General features: G+C 42.2%; 2 protein-coding genes and 1 long non-coding RNA gene across 8 annotated transcripts in view; 2 read left to right on the top strand and 1 right to left on the bottom strand.

Annotated features, from left to right (window-relative positions):
• Nucleotides 1-11,607, bottom strand: part of wdr33 (WD repeat domain 33) — a 33,341-nt gene extending 21,734 nt beyond the window's left edge. Inside the window, exons 1-5 of one of the 5 annotated variants that reach the window (XM_061241219.1) lie at nucleotides 11,489-11,607; nucleotides 1,428-1,651; nucleotides 776-844; nucleotides 533-637; nucleotides 204-299 (exon numbers count right to left, since the gene is read on the bottom strand). In XM_061241219.1, coding sequence (XP_061097203.1) covers nucleotides 204-299; nucleotides 533-637; nucleotides 776-844; nucleotides 1,428-1,631 — 474 coding nt within the window. In that variant the 5' untranslated portion in view covers nucleotides 1,632-1,651; nucleotides 11,489-11,607. Of the gene's footprint in view, nucleotides 1-203; nucleotides 300-532; nucleotides 638-775; nucleotides 845-1,427; nucleotides 1,670-11,217 lie in introns of all 5 variants that reach the window. The other 4 variants (XM_061241217.1, XM_061241215.1, XM_061241220.1 and 1 more) reach the window with 4 other exon arrangements.
• Nucleotides 10,572-12,896, top strand: LOC133128018 (uncharacterized). 2 transcript variants are annotated; one of them, XR_009708701.1, is made up of 4 exons: nucleotides 10,572-10,882; nucleotides 11,460-11,630; nucleotides 12,143-12,257; nucleotides 12,580-12,896. It is a non-coding gene; the product is annotated as an uncharacterized LOC133128018 (long non-coding RNA). The 2 variants fall into 2 exon arrangements; XR_009708700.1 differs by having other exon boundaries at nucleotides 10,585-10,804.
• A 47-nt stretch (nucleotides 12,897-12,943) lies between these two features.
• dusp28 (dual specificity phosphatase 28) lies at nucleotides 12,944-14,720 on the top strand. Its single transcript, XM_061241221.1, has 2 exons — nucleotides 12,944-13,336; nucleotides 13,881-14,720. The coding sequence occupies exons 1-2, from the start codon at nucleotides 12,992-12,994 to the stop codon at nucleotides 14,007-14,009; spliced, it is 474 nt and encodes a 157-aa protein (XP_061097205.1). The 5' UTR covers nucleotides 12,944-12,991; the 3' UTR covers nucleotides 14,010-14,720.
• Nucleotides 14,721-20,627: the final 5,907 nt, after the last annotated feature.

Below are 20,627 nucleotides of genomic sequence, written 5' to 3' on the forward strand. Positions count from 1 at the left end.
ACACATCAATGAGGAGGTATTTGTTTGGTGGTTAATGCCTAGCATGGATGCCTTTTGCCTTTGGTGCATGCGTCTGCGCCAGATTCAGCACTCGATCATGCAAAGGATTCTGGGATGTTAAGCCACTGGTGAATTTCTTTAAACATGAAATCACAGCAGGACTGTCAATTACTTCAAGGCCTTGAATGGCCTTTTCTGCATACCTGAAGAATAGTTTCAAAATTGAAAGTGAGTCCATTCCACAGGGTAAACTCCCCACTAGAAGCGCCGGTCACCAAACGCCTTCCTTCTGGTGTCCACTACGATTGTTGCGAGAGAGGAGAGAAAAAACACCAGGTCAACATTAGTTACAAATCATGTTACAAAGTAAAGTGGTCAAATACCTTAACTAGCTAACTAAAGTCCATATGGATTTTAATGCATTTAAAACAATAAGCAACAAGTTCTCAATAACGGTTCTAACAACTCCTGTTCAGCTGCGAGGATGGTTGGACACGGTTAAATCAAAAGTAAACACGGGAGGAGAACTCACCCTGACTACAAAGACAGGGCATTTGACTTTGTTAGTGGATGTTCTGACAAACTTGGTGGTGACGGCGTTCATGGGATTGTACAGCATCCCCATTGGAGGAACCAGCTGGAGGAAGAGAACAGAAAGGAGTGATTTAATACTGAGAGACATTCACAACCATACACAAATACATACACAGAGACACACAACAGACACAAACACGATAATTGTATGTATTTTCTGAATACATTTCTCTGGACTTACATCATTGTAGCAGCCGGCGTCTGGCTGTATGGCTCGAAAGTCACGATGATCTCGTTGCCACAACCGGTTCTGAGGGTGGAGACAAACACCAGAGAATGAGAATGACTCAACAAGTCACACTCACATGTGGGTATGCGCTATGAGATGGTGAAAAGTTGCTTGTGTAGCACGTGAAACTATAGTACGAATCTAATCAAAAGCCTGTGTGAACTCTGAACTTCTTTCAATTCTCCCATTGTCTGTATAAATATTATGATCACTAAACAACACAAATGTCAGACAAGGAAAGATGATTGGCTCAAAGTAAACAGTAGTGATTATTGTGTTGTGGTTCATGTCTGGGTCATCGCCTGCTGTAAACAAAAAAAATGAAAAAATAAAAAATGAAGAAAAGAACAAAACACTTTGCAATATATGCATTCATGGAATGCAATGCATTTCCCCCCTGCTTTTTGGCTCTTGGTTCCGCATAAATGCACAGAATGAGGACAATGAGCAAGACACCTAATCCCCAATTGCTCCTGACGAGCTGGTTGGTGCCTTGCATAACAGCCAATCGCTGTCGGTGCATAAGTGTGTGCGAATGGCTGAATGAGACGCATCGATTGTACAGCGCATTGGATGAAGGCGCTATATAAACGCGGACATTCACCTCCAGGTAGCGGATGACGGAGGGGTTGTAGTCGATGGTCTTGCGGTTGACGGCCTTCCTCATGCGCTTGCCGTCGAAGGTGAGCTGCTGCATGGCCTGCTGTTGGGCGAAGTCGGGCCGCTTGTAGAAGAGCTGCCGCGGGGCCTGGTGCTGGAACCGCGGCATGTGGAAGAACCGCGGCGGGGAGCCCATGTCCGCAGCCATGGTGACGGCGCGGAGCGCACCTGCACAGAGACGCACACCTGCTCACATTACTACTACAGAGACAGGCACTATACAGAGTACAGGGTTCTAACTCTACTGCTGGCTCAAATATTATTCTCCTGCTTAAAGGGGTTTTTAGTCCAGAGACCAAGAGTAGTCGACAACTTGCTTATGACCTCACAGGGAACCCACTGTTTCCCCGGTGACCTCACAGGGAGCCCACTGCTTCCCCAGTGACCTCACAGGGAACCCACTGCTTCCCCAGTGACCTCACAGGGAACCCACTGCTTCCCCAGTGACCTCACAGGGAACCCACTGCTTCCTCAGTGACCTCACAGGGAACCCACTGCTTCCTCAGTGACCTCACAGGGACCCCACTTCTTCCCCAGTGACTCCCCAGTGACCTCACAGGGACCCCACTGCTTCCCCAATGACCTCACATAGTTCCACTACAGTTTACTTGGATCTCTTATTCCACTAAACAGGGCTGCCATGGTTACTTAGATGGTTACATATTCATAACTCTCTAAAAATCACAAAAATCCCCTGTCGAGCATGCATGCACAACATACTGCACCCTCTCTGCATTTTCATCATAATTTAAAACAAATTAAAAGATGTCCTGCTACAAAGACAGTTATCAATCTGCTGTTATACAAGTATGACCTGTAGAGGAGAAAGTTTCCTAAAAAGTTACTCTGTAGCACTGTGCCCTAACCTTTCAGCCACCTTTGTAAACCTGGCCCTTTACCTCGACCCCCCCACTGAAGGCTTTCATTTCCAATGCATTTAAAACAGGAGCACATCGCCTTAAATGCTTCAATGTTTCAGGACGGCTTTGCTCAAACTAGAAAATGCCTGGGAGCTTTCAGCAACTGAGATGAAACATTTCTGTTTATCCAGCGAGACGGTGGTTTCTGTTAAACCCACGGCAAAAAAATAAATGAAATAAAAATGAAGTCATTACATTTAATAAAAACCCTGAACCTTTGTAAAGACCTTATTTTACATCTGGATTCATGAATCTACATTCGCAGAACCCACAAGCGCACAACTGACTAAAGGAATAAAGAGAAGCTTGAATAGCATGGATTTTTAAACAGCATATATAATTCATCAAATGCCTGTCTGGTTCCTGAAATCGCTTTGATCCTCTCATATCTGGAGAACTGGTAGAGTACACAAAATAGAGGCAATCATTTTACAGGCCATGGAACTGGTGATGCTCATAACCAGTTGAGTGTAAAGTGTCACCCAAGACGACAACACATTCATGTGCGAGACACATGACCAGCACAGATTGACTATAGCAGCCACACTGTCCACAGTTAACCGGGTATATTTTTTTAATGTATTCAGACACCTGGTTCAGGAGAAAACCCCTTTAGACAAATAAATCTCGAGTGGATTCGGCAAGATACAAACACAAAGAATGTACTAGAAAGAACAAACTAAAATAGAACAACTAATATGACAGGTAATTTAAAACCAGTATACAAGCGGGGTGGGCAAACAATGGAATAAAGCAAAAATGACGCACAACACCTCCCTACAAGCACACAAATAAAACAAGAACAGACAATTCCGTGAGAACCAATAAAATAAGATAAATTACATCAGCAGATGAATGAAATGGGGAAGTAAAATGTATGAATACAATTTAGGGTTCATTACATCAAGGCCGGCACAGACCGCCTCTCTGAATGTCATCGGTACATTTTTAAAAGCAGTGGAATTTGTCCATTGCACTTCCCCAAATTACTTTCACACCCCAAAATATTTCTATAACCCACAGCTGTTTGTACGCTCATACTAAATTAACAGGCCTTTCAATTAATTTGGAGCGTAGATGGGGATTAATTTGGGACAAACTAAAGCCAAATGAAATCCCACTAATTCTGCATAATATGCATCAGTGCAGAAGAACTAATCTGCAAAGGTAGTGAGACAATACATACAAAGTCTGCATGTGTGTTTACACAGCATTTTGGAACACATCATGCCCATTATTAAGAATAGCATCAAAAGGTTACATTACAAGTTTTTGTTTTCCTAGAATGGATCGTAAAGGTTATGCTTCATATATACATCAAGTTTAACCTTTTTATCACATTACAAATATGCAGCTCATAGATTAACACAAAATCAATCCAAAATCCTAGACATTTCGATGCCACTCTGATTTGCTTCTGATGGTTTCTTTTTCGCACCAAACAGTGTATGGGTTCAGGCATCTTATTTTCAATGAACCAATTCAGCAGTAACTTTTCAAAGTAGCAACATCCAAATCATGTATTTAGCAGCCGGGCGCAAGAGACATATTTATTCATGGTTCAGCAAATACTTCAGAATTAATATTTTAAAGTTATTGAAATACAAATAAAAATGAACTAATGCTATTTAGGAGAAATGTGGGAAATGGCAAGAAAATGAGGCCGGCAGTCTGGCAAAAATATAAACGTGAACAGCTGCATTGCATCCAGCAAGTTAAACCCCAATTGCCTTTAACAGCAAGTTTGAAAACAAGTATGAAGGCAATTAAACCAGCCAGATCTAAAGGCATGAAGCTAAACAGGTACAATGGAAAACAAACTTTTCCTGCAGATATATTTGGCCCATCAGAGGAAGCACCCAGCTACAGGCAAGGAGTTAAACCACAGCCACAGAATATTTCCAGTAACCCAACAAATCTACCGACTGCAAAAGTGTACATTTCTGCACAACAGCCTGAAGACAAAGCACAGCGATCAGAAGGTATTACAGGGTTTACTCAATGAAACGCGAGAGTATTAAGTAGATCTGCCGATACAGAACTGCCCCAAAAAATGGTTCAGATTACTGAAGGTTGGTATCGTCCTTAAACTAGTTTGCAAATATCTACATTTTTACTTAGTAGTTGTTTGAAGTTACAATAATCTACTTTAAGCAAAATACCATCCTTTAAGTAAAATACCAACCTTCAAGAGTTTGCATAACATATCAAACTACTGAGAGAACTTATTTTTTGGCAGTATCTGAACACCAAAAATTGCATCAAGCTTGCAAGTCAAGAAGAGACTTGGTGTGATACTGCAAGATGAAGGGAAAAAAAAAAAAAAAAAAAAAAAAACTTAAAGGGAACTATCCTACCAAGTTAAAAGGCAGCTCTAGAATAGGATTACTCAACAGCATGACAATATTTTCAATAACTGTAGGTTTTCAGGAACAGAATGCTGTAATGCACTGAGGAGATTATCCACACCCATTTCACTTGATCCCAGGGCAAGCCTAGTCCAGTTCAGTCAAAGCTCTATGACAAACCCATGAAAGTGGTTCATGCTGGAGGGGGGATTTGCAGCACCTGAACCGTGACCACTACAGAGGGGTGGCCTTAGACCCGCGGGCAGCAGAGAACATCAGCACTGCTGGGCCATCAGAAAGCCCGTACAAAAACCTGCACCAGGAGTGGTGAGGCCATCCAATGTGACGCAGTACAAAACCTGCAGCAGGAGTAGTGAGGTCATCCAATGTGACGCAGTACAAAACCTGCAGCAGGAGTAGTGAGGTCATCCAATGTGACGCAGTACAAAACCTGCAGCAGGAGTAGTGAGGTCATCCAATGTGACACAGTACAAAACCTGCACCAGCACAACAGCAGAGGAGGCAAGGTAATCGGATAGGATGCATTTGCATTTGATTTAGCGCACACTCTCCCTCTCAGGATTTTGCCTGTCAATCACTTCTCAGTCGCGTCTTCCATAAAAGCACCCTTTTATTTTGCGATTTATTTTATGCTGTAGTTGTACTGCAAAAACAGAAACTGGCAGCAGCAACATAGCAAGCATTCACTCCACTATACCAGTGTGCCTCATATAGGACTTGCAACAGCACACAACACAGAACACAGAAAAAAACAACTGAACTTTCAATGTGAAATCTGAAGACAATTATCATCCGTACATAGCAGCCAGTACATTAAAGAATCATTCAGCCTTTCACAAAATACCCTGAATTTTACAGAATTTTTTTTTGGTCTAAAAAATAATATATATATATATTTATATTGAAGAAATACAGGTCATAAAACACAGCAAGTGAAAATTGTAAGTGTGAATATTTCCTTTCTGGGCCAATCTTGGCAACATGTAACATAAGTAAATATCGCATTTGTAACACCAAAAGGGGAATGTGTTAACTTTTCAATACGGCGCTCTCAGGAAAACTAGCTACACACTCAGCAACACCTTTCAGTCATCCCCCACCCCCCCACCCCACACCCCACCCCTCCACCCCACACCCCACCCCACACACACACAGCACCAGGCAGCTCTCAGTATGAGTGTATTCCAGAGAGGACTTCCCTCTGCACACACATTAAAGCAGGTCAGCCTGGTGCATTTATACTGAACATACCCTTCTAATGACATGAGTCTGCACTGGACAGAGCCTGGATTCACAGCCGCGAGGGCACTAAAGCAAACAATTGCAGTCAAAGTATTTTTCAGTGCTTTGGTCATAACCTTATGTAGCCCCCCCCCCGTGTGGCTGGAGCTTGTGAAGGGACATTAGATTTCAACTGCAGGACGAGTCCTACGGTCGACTAAATCTGGGTCCTGTCATTAGTAGGGTGCCACAGGGGCAGGGCACAAGAGACTAAATATGCCTGGTGTTCCTTGGGGTGCAAAATGCTGGCTCAAAGGAGAGAGCACACGGGGAGTTGCATGCGTGTTCTCTGCAGCTCTGGCTCTCTGCTTAATCGGTTCAAAGAGCCAATCACAACTGAGCACAGCACGACTAAGGATTCTGGGAACAAAAATCTGCAGATGTTAATCAATATTTTAAAAAGCTATTTCAAAAAATGCATAGAGGTGCATTTTGTCACTAATACTTGAAGTGATTATTATTAGACCACCAAATGACTGATACTTTATGATTATGCCAATGTCTGCCACAAATATTTTGTCAATCCAAAAATAAGGTACGTTTTCTGAAAATGAAGAACTTTCTAAGCCTTCTCAACCTGCATCACAATTTAAGCGTATGCTAGCAAAATACAAGTCGAGTCAGAGCTTCCGGATAGCCTCTTACTAATACTGCATGACAAACAAGCAAAAAACAAAGTACGAAGATAAGACATTTTATACAACCTGTGCGGGCACAATTTATAAACAGAAGAGTCACTAGCCAGGAGTGGTTCACTTCAAACATTCTAATTAAACTTCAATTATACCCTACATATGAAAGCAGCCTCTCAGCCTAACTGCTGTATAATAAGCACCATTACTAGTTAAGTCTGGAAAACAGCAGGAAAAAAAACCCATTTATTAAGACACTTTTCAGTGTTTAACCCAGGGGCATAGAGGATCCAAGTACACCACGTATGGGCACAACAAACTCTAAATGTAGTTATTAGAATTTTGAGACCTGAGACCACCCAACGATTACAAGAAGCGGTAATCAAATTCTCGTAAGTTAACAAAAACCAAGGATGCAAGTTTAAATATTCATGGAGGGCCAACAAACTGTGATAGAATAAATGCATAAATACAGTATTGATGTTAATTTCCCTACTTGAGTGGCTGAAAGCAACAGAAAGCAACTGTTGATTCAGGCACTGCTTAGACAAAAAAAAAAAAAGGGTTTGATTACCCTGAATATCCACTTCTGGGAGACAGACCATTGCAATTTCAACTTGAAACATGAATCCACACCCTTCACTGCTTGTGATTTCTCTCAAATATTTCAGAAGTAAGAGTGTACATTAAACAAGCTCCCTGACTCAGAGAAGTATGAAAAAAAACCTGGTAATTATAGTTAGACAACAAACGCAGACAACGTTGTCCATATTTAATGTGGTTCAGCTTGTCCTGACTGACTGCCTACATTTCAGGTGGACAGGGGCTGTTCACCTAGCTCTATTGGTAAGAGACATGTGACTGAACATGAACAGGGCTGTTAGCAGGATGATGATTTATTTTTCCCACAGTGAAACATCAATCACCATTTAGACCACTGACATTCTCAGAAATGGGGCATGCAGGTTAAGTTGAGTACAGAGCTGGAAAGAAGCAAGGCAGATGTGTATGTTTCATTTAACGGCTTTATGGGCTCCGGAGGCTGTGATGCTCAGCAAAGTAAAACGTTTAAAATGTGACATGAAAGGCCCTTGTGACATTTTCTCTTGCAGGTGATTACACATTTCATCCACAACGCCCATCTTCACACAACAGAAGAGAGATACGCCGCCACACACAAATAAAAATTAAAAAAGGTCTTAAAAGATACATTTCATCCACTAGATTACAGATACATTGTCACACAAAAATGTCAAAAATAGGTTCTTAAAAAAAAAACCCAATAATAATACATAGACAGCACAGATGGATAAAAAGATAAAGCACTCCACCTCACACGTTAAGCTTTTGAGCACAGGTTCTGGGACTCTGAGCTGTTGTGTACAGGGACCACACAGGTGAATGGCACACTTCTAATAACTTTAGAGAAAGTGAGAAGGGCCAAACACAAGAATCAGTTCATCACTGCTGTGCAGCCCACTGGACTGGTGGGCAAAAGGAACCAGTACCTGGGTAAGAGAACAGTAATGTCGTAGAAACTGTATTCTCCAAGATACTCAAGGGTCGTGGGTTGGCTTCTGAACGCAACCAACTCCACAGCAAAACTACACATTGGTTTTGAAAAATATAGGAGTTCAAACAAAACAACTTCAAATTCTTGGTCATCAGAACAACTGAATTGAAAGAAATACATTTGATTCAGAGAATTCACAATGAAAATGACCATATTTGCAATGGTCTTAAAAGCACACCAGCACAACCCCGTAAAACAGCTTCGGTATCACTGCAAAATTGTATTTCTTTTCTATAAAAACAATAATAAGATAAAACAATAACTCCAGACTCAAGCATCAAATCTATGCATTCATGGATAATTAATTCAAAATGATACATCATTCCAAAATGCTGACAATGCAAACGCAGATGCCAGCGGCACACTTTAGCCAGCAGGATTGATTCTATTACTCGTAACACAGTGCATTTTTCAGAACCGGAGAGCAAATGTGAAGCAAATTTCTTAACCCAGAGTGGAGCTAGAGGTGTCAGGAGGTCTGTATTTTTGGCACAGAGATGTGTATTCAATAATGTTTGAAACTGGATAGCTTGGCCTAAAAATGTCACACACAACGTGCACAATTATTTCCTGTCGTGGTTAATACACTTTTTCTAGATAATCTAAGAATGCTGTGAGAAATGGGATCTTATCTGGATTGAGCCACATTTTGGCTCTTTAACAGGAACAGGAAGAACTTACCGTATGTTGCAACACAGCAAGGACAAAGTGGCATGCGTGCGCTCAAACTGTACAGCACCTTGGAGCACTATGCTCCATCCAAATAAAATCACATTTTACTCAGGGCATTTCCACTTAAGTGTACACTAAAGGATCCGTGTCAGTCACCGAAAGGTGGATTCTGTCCTCAGGTTATGCGAGCAGAGATTCCGCAGAATTAGAAACCGTATTGCCTGTGCCCACACTGCCCGGTCCCTCTCCCTCCACGTGTGTTCGTACTAGAGCATCGTCTGTAAAAACACGCCACTCTGCATTTAGAGCCGTGTACACACACTGTAGCCAGTTGGATGGTCGACACATACTCACAACACATCCATCATTTACTCACACACAGAATTAACTAGATGCTATTACTGGTACATTCCAGTCAGACACATTATGACCTGGTACATTGGGTTTGGTTCAGGACTAAATTCGGTCATCTTCCTTGCCTGTGCAAAAGTTGCCTGGTGAGTTCAGAAATTGCCGTAATTAGGCTGACTCGGCAAACTGCTTTTGCGAAGGTTAAACCATTTATGTGTCAAAGTTAAGGGCCAATGCTACCTATCAATTACAACAAGTGTATGTATAACTTGTACACACACTCTCTCCAGTTACACATTACCTAGTAACAAAGGATTTATTCTGTATGGAACAGAACCTCTCAAAAAGTTTATAATGTAATTTTAAAGGGATAGATCAATTTCTGATTAAATTTATTTTTAAACAGTTTTAGTGTATGCCTACATTTGTTCATGACTGTGAAAACAAGCTACAAAATTAATGTGTTAACAGGTACAGCCTCAGGAAACAATGTCTTGGTACAAGTGCCTATACAGAAATAATTAAATCAAAAACTACAGAAAGTGAACAACTCCTTAAACTTAAAAAAAAAAAATGTATACTTCCAAAAACATGGCATTAGTGCATTACAGTGGTACAGAATTCCAGTTGCAGTGAACTGAAGTGTTGAGGACCTTCGATGAACTAAGATGACCAGAAAGTGATTTACCCTGGATTACCCTGTGATTCCAGTTCCAATACGATTCAATTAAGCTTTTATTAATCATGACACGCATAGGCATTAACGGTATAATGTGGCTTAAAATGGTAAATAATCCCTCACAACATGAAAGCATAATTAAGAAAAATGAGCAGCTTGTTAAAATTATGGGATGTATCTTGTGCAGCATAAACGGGGGCGGCCAGGGCCGAGGTTGGGAACCACCGGTGTGCAAATTCAGGTGGTTGCTCATAAGAAGGGGCGATTACAATTGTAGTTATCCAAATGATTAACTCTTAGGTGTCGACCTAATCGGGTTGAAGTCTAATTTTACCAGAGCCACTCGTATTTAACAGTGTAACCATTTATAGCAGTATTATATGAAAGTTCAAGCTAGCCAGTTTTGCTCTAGCTAGTAAGCAACCAAGTGTCAACATCATTAGGTAGCTTGGTATTGTTATACTCCGTTATGTATAAATCAGTGCCCATTGTTAGATGCACACACCATCGCTCGAAATAGAGCTTTTGGTTATGTACGACTGACTTTAAAACGCGACTGCATGCTGATCGGACAGCTAGTGAAACTTTGCTAGCCTAACGGGATACATCTTTTGTGTTTCAAACGCGCCATTGCACCAGTGAATATAGGCATGTAGTATAGACAGTGTACTCTGTATACAGTCGGCGATGTGCACATATTATTGCAGTTAAACACAAACGCGTAACAATTGGAGACACGTGACAATGGCATGAAGTGCTCCTAAAATAAAAACCTTAGCTAGAAGGGTAGCTAGCTTACCAGCGCTACTTGGTCCCTAAACTAGCAAAGCAAGCTACACACGAGGTAGGGCATTCAGCTAGGCCATCTACTGGCTAGCCTGCTAGCTGGAAGACTGTTAGCTACCTTACTAACCATCATTAGGTAACGGCTTCAATATATTTTTAAACAGAAAGAAAGTATATCAGCGGATAAACGTAAACACATCCAACTAATATTAGATAACGTTAACAACCCAGTATTTAATGAACACAAATGCTATCGTTTGCCGCGAACAGCTAGACACGGAAACTGCTTCAGCAGAGCCGCTTTAGCTACCGTGCAAGATATGAACCAGTGTTAGGCTAGCTAGCTAGCTAGCTAGTTAGGATACCATGCAACAGCTAGAGCTACATTCATCCCATGTTCAACAGAATACAGGGAAGTATATCAATTTAGTATTGCTGCGCATATGTGTATGGCATAAAAATAAAACCTACTGCAGTTGATTTCCCCTCTCGAATAACGTTGTTCTGTTATTCAGCAGTATTAGCTGGCTAGCTAACTTAAATGGCGCCCGGTCCCAGACATCTTTCCTGCTACTCAACTCACCCACAATATCCACAGAAGTGTCTAGTTAAAGATAACGGATTGGTCTTAAGAAGATTCTGTCTTTGTACAAGGTAGTTCTCAGACGTTGTGGCTTAAGTGTGTTGGCCTAACACTTCTTTACAATATCTAGCCGCCTACGGCCTCCATGTCTACGCTTACTTCTTGGATCGTTATGGCTGCCTGTTCAGTGACGACGTGACGCAAGCGGCGGGAGAATCAAACGTCATTGCGTATCAAACGGAGGCTTGGGCGCAGCAGCTCAGCGGCTAAGAACGAACAACAGATGAAGTGAAAAGAAAAGGTAACTTCTAATAAAAATAATAATAATTCCACAGTAGGCTTTCTATGGTTGTATTTCCCAGTGTGACACCATCTCTTTCAATTGCATTTGGTGTCATAAGCGGCTCAATTAGGACATGTCTGTCACAGTCTGTCTTTGATAATGCTCAGACGATCTAATTGCCTCTATCTAATATGTCTGTTGACTGGATAATCATTGTTAGTAGATGTAAGGTATATTGATTACATAACTGCAGTGTTTGTTGACTTTGGTTACAAAGTCTGGAGAGCAGGATTTAGAACCCTATATGAGGCCAGTTTGTTGATGGAATTAAGCGAGGAATTGTCCGGTTGTGGTCAGTGGCTTCCGATTAATCCTCTCACTCCTATAAATACCCTTGAATCCCAGACCCATGCAGGGATGGGTCGAGGGCTGTAAGAAAGGTTGGACAGGGGGAGGAGAGAGAGAGCGTAAAAGGCGGGCTCAAGCCAGGGGTTGTCCAATCAGCTCTCTCCTTGTCTTCCTGGCTGCAGCTCTTCCTGAGTCACCCTCGTCAGTCAGTTAGCCTGAAGAGGATACGCTCCAGTCAATCCCACATCCCACGAGGAAAACGGGACTGGACGGCACAGAACAGAGGCATCATTGCAGGTCAGAGGGGGTCCATAAAAACGAATATCTTGCCACAAAAATGCATCTGCAAGTCTGAGTTAATGTGAATATATTTGGAACATTATTTGGGTTTACATGTGAAATTCTTAGTCCATTAACTGTATAGGATGAGGAATGAAGTCTACATAAGTGATGTTATTATCTTCATCTTCATATTCATAAATGATTCATAACCTTATAATCTTGTAATCATCGCAAATCTTTGTCAGCCTTTAGTGTAGCGCAGTCTGGAATTACAAGGCTTGGCATCTCCTTTGACCACATTAGTACAGGAAACGTGTGTTCTGTCATCTCTCCACAGCTCATTATAAATAATGCAGGCCAACGATGAGCACTAGGGCCTGGGGAAGGCCTGCACTGCTTGGGCTGTGTGCTACTGTAAATATAGCCACAGTGTGCAGCTCTGGGCCTAGCTAAGTTACAGAGTCCAGCGCACTGAGCTGAAGCTCCGCCAGTGTCTTTCTCTCTCTCTCTCTCTCTTAATCCTTCCGGACCTGTCATCCTCAGCCTCCACAGTTGTGTGACTGAATCTGTGTTTACATGTGCGTTTGTTAGTATTAGTGTGGGAAATGTGTGTGTGAGAGGTGTATTCTCTCTGTGACTGAGTGTATGTGAGGGAGTGAGGGAGGGAGGGAGGGAGGGAGGGAGGGAGAGAGAGGCAAAGAGAGGAAGAGAGAGAGAGGGAGAGACAGAGAGAGGAGGAGGGAGACAGGATGCTGCAGCTCTGCAGGATCACGGACGCCCTGCTGATCAGCAACGCTCGCTCGGCCTGCAGCGACGAGCTGGTCCGGCAGGAGGGCGTCACCCTGTGCATCAACGTGTCCAAGCAGCAGCCGTTCCCCTCAGCCCGCGTGGGCACGCTCAGGGTGCCCGTGTACGACGACCCCGCCGAGAACCTGTACCGCCACCTGGACCGCTGCGCGGACGCCGTGCGCGGGGAGGAGGGCCGCGGCGGGACCACCCTGGTGTACTGCAAGAACGGCCGCAGCAGGTCCGCCGCCGTCTGCGCGGCCTACCTGATGAAGCACCACTCCCTCTCCCTCGCCGACGCCTTCCAGGTGAGGGTGCCGCGCCGCGCGCTAGCCATGCTACAGGGTGCTTAAAGGGCCGGCGCTTATTTCCCATGTTTTCTGTGCTTTTCATATCCTCCTGGAGCTTTCGATTTGTGTTCCGTGTTGATCCGAGTGAAACAATGTTGGTAGAATTATGCATATTTTTAGGGTCTAATTACTTTTAAGTACTGCGCAAGAGCACTGGCCTACTTTCTCAAAAAAGGACGTGTTAATATCCAACATACTTTTTGTGTTAGTTTAGGGGTCGCCAATCCTGGTCCGTATGCTGGCTTTTGTTGTTACTCTGCACTAATTGATCGATGGAAGTAGATGAGTACACACTTAACCCACCTCACCTTGTTTCTCGGTTGATCATTTTTAGGGCGAAAACAAAAAACAGAGCCTTTGATGAAATCGACCGTGTTGAAAGTAACGGCAAATATGTCTTTCACATTTCACGTGTCCTTGTCTATCATGGTGTGTGGAATATATGACCATGATATTTTCAGAAAAGTCCACATATTTACAGTATATTGCACTGTATTTTCAGATGGTGAAGACGGCTCGCCCGGTGGTGGAGCCCAACCCAGGTTTCTGGGCACAGCTGGAGAAATACGAGCAGGAGCTGGAGAGGAGGAGGGCGGAAGAGAGCGGAGACCTGACTGCGCCTCCTCGCTAACCCGCTCCTCCGAAACCAAGAGCTGCAGACACACTATCAGCTGAAAACACTTGAACTTTATTTATTCATTTATTCACTCCTATATTTATTAATTTGTTTGCGTAAAACGGGCAGGTGAGCAGAGAATATCGGCAAACTGGGTGATTAAGTTTGGGGAGGGACTTTGTAGACAATCAGCAAACAAAATCAAGATTGAGTGGTCAGATTTTGAGTTAGTGAGACAGTTTTGAAAAATCACCCTGTCTGCCGTTGGATTTTTAATAACAGTGAGTCACTGAGTCAGGGCCTTTTTAAACACAGGACTTAGATAATATAGATAAAGAGTACACCGGGGATTTGGAAGCCCAAGGCTACTCAGCTTGGCATGAGATGGCTGTACGATAGCATGTATTCTTAATACTAAACAATATAGGCGTATTCATTTTACACTGTAATTATCAGCCATTAGACCAAAAGAGATTGCATATCAGCTGTGTAAGGGCTTCTCTTGCATTCAGACACCACCGCTACCAGACAGACCTGCAGCAGCCATAACTGGGAGTGGGTGGAGCAATCAAAGGGTTTTTTTATGTAGCCCTTCCAGTGTACCCTCAACCATAAAAAGCCATATAACGTGTACGATTATAATACTGTTAATGCTTGTTACGATCAATTCAGGGGACTAACTGCCAAAAAGTTAATGAAGAATAAAATAAAATAAATCAACAAACAGTTTTCATATTATTTCAGTTTGTGACTGTGGTGAGATTGGATTCCAGAGGTAAAATTCCAACAGCAACATTGCCAGGAATGAATTGTACTGAAGTATGAGTTCAGTCTGCCTGGGGGACAATAATGACTCAATGCAGCCCACTGTACTGTCCAACCTGTTCCAAGCCCTGAGACCAGATACATCTGCATGATAGGGTCTCACTCAGTTCAGCTCACATTGGTTTGCAGTGAGGAGAATGACATTTTTACCATTCGCTCATGGCTGTCACACAATGCAAAACAGCTAAAGGTTTGAAGGATATAGCTGAGCCACATATAAATTACATTTCAATCAAAATTTTAGAAAATAAATAAAAAGTTCAATCTGAGGTCAGTTGTGTGCCCCGTCCACAGCTATAACCAGTGGTGTAACTTCAAAGTAGAAAGAAGTGTAAAACTGATGTGACCTGAGCAAGGCTGTATTATTGACACCATGTGAAATAACATTGCTATGAGATCTCACAGTTTCATCCAACATCTCCAGTTTACAGGGTAGCAAAATGATTATTATGTAAGGTAGTGCAATTTCAATAGATAACCTAAAAAGCTCAAGTTTTGTTTTGCGGTATCCGCATCAGATTTCAGTTTGAGAATGGAAGATTTCAGTTACAGATTGGAAGATTCCAGTTTCTCAGGACAGGACAATCAGCTTCTGTTTTACAGTGGTTACAGCCTGCAATGTAGAGCATGGATACACTGTCATATGGGTACATTTTGACTTGCACTCTCAGAAATAAAGGTACAATAACTGCTTAAAAAGGTATGAGTGCTTGTTGCTGGGGCGGGGTGAAACCCTATAGCCAGCAATATATCTTTTTTTTTTTTTTTTTGCTTGGAATATGTACTCATTTGCACCAAAAGAGAACATTACTGTACTTTCAGGGCACATTTCGGAAATTTGATCCAAACATGTACCTCCACTGTCACTTTATTTCTGAGTGAGTTGACTGTGATATGGGTATACTGACATGCCTACATCATGTCTTGACGTCATATTTTATTTCCACACATTTCCAGTATATTCCAATGTCTGCAAGGAGCCAGGGAATGTGAATGGTTATACATAGCAGAATACATACATCTTCGCAGAAATGTTCACAGAAAAAGCTGTGCGAAGACCGAACCAGTCGTGCAGCTGTAACAATTCTGGCACATATAACTAATGTAACGGAGGCTGACACCCGAGGTATCAGCAAGCATCTGAATAACACACAGGTCCATTATTGATTAGGCTTTAACGAGCGACTGGGCAGCGGGCCAGCGGAGGGCATGAGTGAATCAGAGGAAGTAATAATGTTCATTTCACACTGATTTCATGAAACATTTTCAAAACCAGAGGAGACGAGGGGACATAACACCCACTTATCCAGCCGATATAAAAGATGGGCTAAAAATTGCGTGCCTTCAGTGTATAATATGGCTAATAGTCCAGGCCTGGGTAACATAAACATTCTCCCAGTACAATTAGACTTGGCTGAGGCTTGCATGTCAGCGCTACACACTGTATATAACCCGACTCGAACTTGTTCAAAGCGTGTGTTACTGAATCGAGCCGAGCACAAAACTGTGATCACAGTAATCAATTGAGCGGTCCCGTGCCATAACCATACATTTAGGGAAAGCCATTACCTGGGGGATGTAAATATCAATACCCCTCTGCTAGCAACAAATAAAATTAACCTTGAACATATAGATCGATGGAAACTGCGCTGTGGCAGCCACCTCATAAACTCGGCCCAAACCCAAATATATTATCGGGCATAATAGATATTCCAACACTTCACCATATATTGACCAATATAGAAAATGTTGCCTAAAAACTACATTTTTGTGACATATTGTACTTGATATACTTACTGTATGTTTGCGCTTTATTTAATTTGGTAAGGGCTAATAGGATAACATAACTCTGAGCTGTACTACAATGCAGTGCAACTTCTTTCCTCCCTATGGGCACTTTTCGCCGTTGCTGGCAATGTTGGGAGATGACAAACTTTAAGTAATAACGCATTAAACAATTTAGACAGACTCCTTAGCAGAAATGCTGCGTAGCCCGTTTCCAAATTATTCTCAAAGGTCCCTGAAACATGAATTAAAAGTACTCAACAGATTTTCTAAACGGGCAATGCTCATTACTCTTGACGTGAGAAACAGAGGTCTCATAAACGAATTTACACTCCGCTGTTTTTCATGCCGCGCGTTCGCTCGGAGTCCTAAAGCGTCTGGCTGACGCTGCTCCGATTGCGACGCACGCTGACACTCATGTCCGACAGCCGAGAGCCACCGTTCGTACTTGGGAGGCCACGAACTTCGACTGTGAAATCGCTTGATGACATAATAGCCAATGGCAGTGCACATATCAGCCAATGCACATAGCTCAAGAGTCCAACAGCAGTGCTCCGACTGGGAACCAGACATGTATTGTTTTAGCGACCTTATGCTTGGTTTTGCAGGGGCCATAAAAAAGTGTACTTGTTTCATTCAGCTTTTTATTTTACGAAACATTTTAATAATTATTCTGACATTCTAAACAGTGTTTGTAAAAAAGAATGTATAGGGGAGCATTTGAGACAGGCTGTGTTCGAAACTGCATACGAGCAAACTACTTGTACTAAATTTGAATTGAAATGTAGTATGAGTCGGCGCTAGGTTTGCAACAGCTGTGTCTCTCCCTGCTGACCTTTGGCCTTCCTCAGTAAAATACCATTACACCCACTTCAGCAATCTCTAACGCCATCTAGTGGGAAAAGGGTAAATTTATTTCAGTTTAACAGGATTTTACAGCAACAATATGCAACTAATGACTTACGGTAAGTAAAAAAAAAATAAAAATAAGGGCAAGGGATGGTTAGGGGTTGTGGGTGGGTTAAAACAATAATGAACAAATACTACGACTACCACCACTACTACTACTACTACTACTACTACTCCTACTACTAATAATAATAATAATAAATGTGAACTGTAAATTCCAACACCCCACTCATAAGTTCCTGCTATTTCCTCAGCATATGAGATTGTCTACTGCTGTCCAACAGACTCAAATGAGCATGTTTTTCTTAGCATTCCTTAAAGCAGGGGTCGGCAACCCTGGTCCTGGAGAGCCGCAGGGTGTGCTGGCTTTCGTCTCCACCTTAAAATAAGCAACCGATTCAGACCCAAGAAACCAGGTGAGGTGAGTTAACTGTGTAATCAACGGCTTTCATTGATCAATTAATGCCAAGTAACAACGAAAGCCAGCACACCCTGCGGCTCTCCAGGACTAGGGTTGCCGACCCCTGCCTTAAAGCCTATTTTGGCCAGTCACATTTATTATATTTTATTATATATTTGTGCTTCTGCTAAATATTATTTTACTTGTGCTGTAAAGTTGACCATGTACAGCCCAACTGTCCCAAGAAAAAAAACAAAACACAAATATTACATCCAGCTGTGACACAGGAGGGTAAAATAAGTTTCAACAAATAAACATAACTGAATCTCAAAACATACATTTTAAGCATTTAGGTATTTCTCATGGCTTGAATGCCAACCACCAGTAGCAGTAGTTTGTTAATATTATATTGATATTTAGTAATATTATATTGACATGCATATTTATGTCATATAAGTATATGAAAGATACATTACACCCGTGTGCCTTTACAAATCCACTTGAACATTGTCGCCCACACATTATGGATGTAATTCACAACACCCACCACTTGGTGGAGCTTTGGGAACACTCAACATGCCTCTAGGCAGGAATTACAATAACAATATTAGGACGACAGATTGACAACAAATTGGATTGGATTCAATTTATGTGGATGACTATTAAGGTTAAGATTTGAGCTGATGTAGACGTTAAACTAGACTTAAGATGAAAGTTGAAAGCGACACAATGCAGCAAATTGGAAGCATCTGTATAGAGATTTTAAAAAAAGGTTCAAATAATTCATCCATAAATCATTAATTCGTGTAGCATTTATGTAATCTGAAATGTGTTGGCTAGTTCAACAATAAATAGTGTAAAAGATTCAAACAAGATACATTTTTTATACATATTTACTCACTCATGCAGCAAAAAATAAATACAATTATTAAGATATATCTTAACGTACGGTTACATTACGGGGCATCTGTACTGGATACACCTCGCAATAAAATGAATGCCATTCAATGATTCCACCTACAAATCGAAAGTTGTTTTTCATCGAATATCAACAGGTCTGGCTGGTAGCTAGATACAGCAGGCCTCTTCCTTTCAGGTACCACACTTTAAAGGGTGACAAGTAAGAATGCTGCCCGTGTGGGTGGATGTTCCGAATCAGTAGTCTACCTGCATCAAAAGCAACTGTTACGGTATGGGGGTTAAGGGAGGGTCGCCGAAGTGGTCGGTTTGCCTGGGGCGCTAGCAAGCATTTAATCCAAGTCCTGGTTGGAGCGAACTCGTGCCCACAGCTGTAAAATAAGATTGAGGTAACTCGGGAGCGAGACACCGTCGTCTACAACCTCGCTGCACCGTCCCCCGCTCTCCGGCTTCGCCCCATGGGGGATTCCCTTCCGAGACCTGCAGCCAATATCGTCGCCATCTTGAGTTTTGACTTCTGAGTCCAATCCATTAGCGAGGTGAGTCAAGCATGTCACATCAGCCTTCACGCCCCGGTTTTACTCCAGGGAAGGACCATGCCCCACAGAACAATTGACAGCTTAGCCTCAGACAACCCACTTGCCTTCACAAACTTTGCAGTTGTAATGATTAAAAAACCATAAATAGCCACAGGAGTGAACGCGTATTTTTCTAGAAATCGAGAAAGCAATATAAACGATATAGCTGATGAATGCTGCCAAAGCCTGTATATTTAAGTAATTGTAAGTTACTTTGTAAATCACTATTGTCAAATGCCCAATGAGTTCCCCATTGCAAATTAAGTCCTGGCTACTCACGCATTCTCCATGTTAATGTTGATGGGAGGTTTAAATGGGAACGTGTGGGTGAGCGCAAATAAAATTGTTGAGTCATTGCTGTAAGGTTGTCTGATATAATTCCTTCCTGAAAGTTCAAAGATAAATTAACTGTTAAGTGTTTTATTTTTAATGGTTCAATAATAAATCTCTGCTAGGGATGACTAATCTGAAGACAGTTGGACGTGATGAGCATTCAGCAAAGGGAACTGTGTGTGTGGTAGAAAAATATCCAGACATAAAAACTGCAGTCTATATATGCTATTACCTACACAAATAAAAAGCAATCCTGGCAGGGAAGAGGAAGGAGATAAACAACACCTTTATGTGTCAAATACCGCCACCTTGCCCCACGCGACTGTCTATCTTATCATCAGCCATTGTTTAGGAAGAGCTCAACCCTCTAGTATACGACTACTTATTATTTAAGCGCAAATTGGATTTCTGAACCTACTTCAGACATTCTTAGGAAAATGGTTATTTTGTTCTCACATAGTTTTAGCACAGGGTTGAGTTCTGCCTCCTCCTGGTGTTTGGTTGTGGTATTTCTTATAACCAGGTTATTAGTGATAGTTTAGCATCTGGCTACCATGCATCCCACTACCACTGGGTTCAGAGAGTGTGTGTACAGCTCTGTGTTCAGAGAGTGTGTGCGGCACTGTGTTCAGAGAGCGTGTGTAGCACTGTGTTCAGAGTGTGTTCAGTGAGTGTGTGCAGAGTGTGTGTGTGGCACTGTGTGCAGAGAGTATGTGCAGAGAGTGTGTTTAGAGAGTGTGTGTGGCACTGTGTTCAGAGAGCGTGTGTAGCACTGTGTTCAGAGTGTGTGCAGAGAGTGTGTGTGGCACTGTGTTCAGAGAGTGTGTGCAGAGTGTGTGTGGCACTGTGTGCAGAGAGTATGTGCAGAGAGTGTGTTTAGAGAGT

Source organism: Conger conger, chromosome 5 (genome assembly GCF_963514075.1).
Source record: "Conger conger chromosome 5, fConCon1.1, whole genome shotgun sequence".
NCBI lineage: Eukaryota > Metazoa > Chordata > Actinopteri > Anguilliformes > Congridae > Conger > Conger conger.

Excerpts from the sequence above, each read along its gene's own strand:
- dusp28 (XM_061241221.1), top strand. The coding sequence starts at position 12,992 with ATGCTGCAGCTCTGCAGGATCACGGACGCCCTGCTGATCAGCAACGCT. Across the intron at positions 13,337-13,880 it reads CCCTCGCCGACGCCTTCCAG|ATGGTGAAGACGGCTCGCCC; the intron begins GTGAGGGTGCCG and ends CTGTATTTTCAG.